Source organism: Phasianus colchicus, chromosome 14, assembly GCF_987193195.1.
Source record: "Phasianus colchicus chromosome 14, bPhaCol1.hap1.1, whole genome shotgun sequence".
NCBI lineage: Eukaryota > Metazoa > Chordata > Aves > Galliformes > Phasianidae > Phasianus > Phasianus colchicus.
In genome coordinates, this window is record NC_143449.1 from 12,842,204 (window position 1) to 12,844,916 (window position 2,713).

General features: G+C 43.9%; 1 protein-coding gene across 1 annotated transcript; it reads right to left on the bottom strand.

The window, feature by feature from the left end:
- Window positions 1-505: 505 nt before the first annotated feature.
- Window positions 506-2,465, bottom strand: LOC149916025 (uncharacterized). The gene has a single exon (XM_090150059.1). The coding sequence runs from the start codon at window positions 2,174-2,176 to the stop codon at window positions 629-631; it is 1,548 nt and encodes a 515-aa protein (XP_090006185.1). The 5' UTR covers window positions 2,177-2,465; the 3' UTR covers window positions 506-628.
- Between the last annotated feature and the right edge of the window lie 248 nt (window positions 2,466-2,713).

Sequence of the window (2,713 nt, forward strand, 5' to 3'; positions counted from 1 at the left end):
AAACTCTGAACCCAGTTGTGAAGTTTAACAGATCCAAGGACTAAAATCACCACTCGCACTCACAACGACACAAAACATAACGCTATTGCAACCAAAAAATGTAATCAAGAGGTATATTCAGTATTCTAGCATGATCAAATCTTCAGTATTTCTGTCACAAAACACAAATGGTTAAAATCAGCTATTAGTTTTTTTGCATCCAATCAAGGTCCCACGGGGATCTTCTGTAAAATAAAACAAGACACCAACTTGCCCTTTTTGGGCTTTGTTAACATGGTTAAAAAAAAAAAAAAATGAGGGAACAATCCAGCAAGTGTTGATTTCATATTCCTTTTTTTGGGGGGGGTGTCTTTAGCCTTCCAAGGATAATTTTTGAGGGATTCTGTTAAGGTTAGGGAAACCGGCCTCAGGTTAGCTGAGTCAATCGACACAGTCTGGCCAGGGAGATAAAAGGGTTTCCCTGGCTTATCAGCCATTGAATCGTGACTCACAGGGATAACTGGTAAGAGTGGTGAGGTCTTTGGAAAGAAGGTGTTAAATCGAGGATCTGGTTTCCCTTTGTTGTGAACTTTCCAATACATCCACCCTTCACCGCCCCCACCCCGCTCACTTGGGAGGGGCGAAGACATCATTTTTCCAATGGCTTGGATAGCCATTCAGGTTCCCTGGGAGAGGCCCCAGGACCTGGGGTTTTGCTTTCCTCCAGATCCCTGAGCTTTTGTTCTGGCCACCAATTAACTAATTTCTCTAACTTGACAGTGGCTAATCCATTCATTAGATCTCGTGGAACACCCTTTAGCCAGCCCAGTGTCCAGAGACAATGACGTTTATGATCAATATTTCGCCTACCAGCTTTTACTGGCAATGAGACCCTGCCAGTCCCACTGAGCTTTGGGCTGGGTGGCCTGGGGGCAAGGCTGACCGCTGCAAGTCTTATTCCCCTAGGCTCAAATTTACTGGAGGAAGAAACCACTGGCCCATATTTTCTCCCATAGTTAATTAACTCTTGGGCAACCTCCCCCCATGTCCATACTTTGAATCCTGACTGCAGATGGTTGGGGGTTACTGTTTCTTCCAACGCTGCCCGGACTCTCTCTCCCTGAGGCATTGCCTGTATTTTTCCTTGCAGTTGTATACCTATAGGTTTTAACGACTCTGGAAGCCCCCTAATTAGGGTGGTCATCCTTTCAGGATCGACAGGCATCATCATTGGTGACTCATGGTGTGGCTGCAGCTTTCTATCATACATCATTTGGAGACAAGCAGCTTTTTGAACACTTTCTACTAACTGATCAACTGTTCCAGTAATAGCAAGAGGATCTCCCCTTTCTAAAGGGTTGAGACCACCTGCCCAATAGGCAGCCCTCTGTGTTAAGGACCAGGGGGCACGATTGTTGCCAGTAGTTAAAAATACTCCTGGTCCCCAGTAACCTTCTGCTTCCTTTTCTGTTAGCAGAATCTGGTCTCCACCAGTGAGGCTAACCCTCCATACATACTCTGTTTCAGATTCGTTTGGAGAGCGGCTAAAATCTTTTTTCAATTTTGCTAGTTCAGTGGCTGAGAAGGGAATTTCCTTAACGTTCATCTGAGGATCTAGATCCTCACCGTTATCGAATGTATATTCAGTTTTTATCAAAGGGCGCAATGGGGCTATTGGCATTTCTAATTTATCTAGCCTTTCCTTTATTCTTTGTAGTTCCTCCTGAGGAAAAGTTTTTTCTTGAGGCAGACTATGGGTGACAGTATTGTTGGCATGCTTAGAAGTTAACAGTTCCTTAAAAGCCATTTGCAACAAAGCCGAATTACGTTTCTCTCTTTCTAACTGTTCCTCAAGGTTCACTATTTGATTCTGCAAAGTTTTTACCAGTTCTTGTGTTACTTTAACTGATTCCTGTAGTGCTTGTATAGCTTGGGTTTCTGCCGAATGCTTTTCCTCTCGGAACTCCACGGCAGCTTTTAAAACAGCCCCGAGTACGGCACAAATAAACGACTTTCCTTTTCCGGCTCGGGTACGAGCCTCATTTTGTAAAACACGAATACGGTCCGAAACACTCTGCAAGTTATACCAGTTCTGTCGTGCCCAATCCACACCTGATAAAGAGGGTCGAGCACCATGTTTTTCTAAGAGATCAAATAGTACATCTTCACTTTTCATGGTGGCAATGCTGTCACTCATTTTTCAATACGCTGAAAGATCTACACTTAGAGAGAGGGAGGTATACGTATTCAAAAGCTCAGGTAACTCCTTGCCTCCCCCCAGGGAGGCACACAACACCTACTAAAGAAATGCAAATGCTCCAATCACTCTTCCCTTTCTCTGAGGGAAGCACACAAAAGAGTTCAAATTTCACACTTAAGTTACAAGATACTTAAATCACAAAATGCAGAAAGGGTCTTCCCGAGGAGGCACACACGTAATCAAAATTAATTCATACGTCCTCGAGAGGTATACACATAAAAGGTAAAGTCTCAGAATATGGAGCGGTCTTCCTGGAGAAGGACTCACGTTTAAGTTTTCAAAAATATCGCTCCATGCAACTCCAGGAGGTACACACAAAGAAAGTTTCAGACTATATCTGGAAGTACAACACTCTCACGGTGGGGATCCTGTCCGTGACGCCATTAAATAAAATGTCTCGCTCCGATTTACAGGAGGGAGAGGAGGTTCTTTTAATATCTATATCCCCGGCGTGAGATTAAGAAACATCGGTTC

Excerpts from the sequence above, each read along its gene's own strand:
- LOC149916025 (XM_090150059.1), bottom strand. The coding sequence starts at position 2,176 with ATGAGTGACAGCATTGCCACCATGAAAAGTGAAGATGTACTATTTGAT.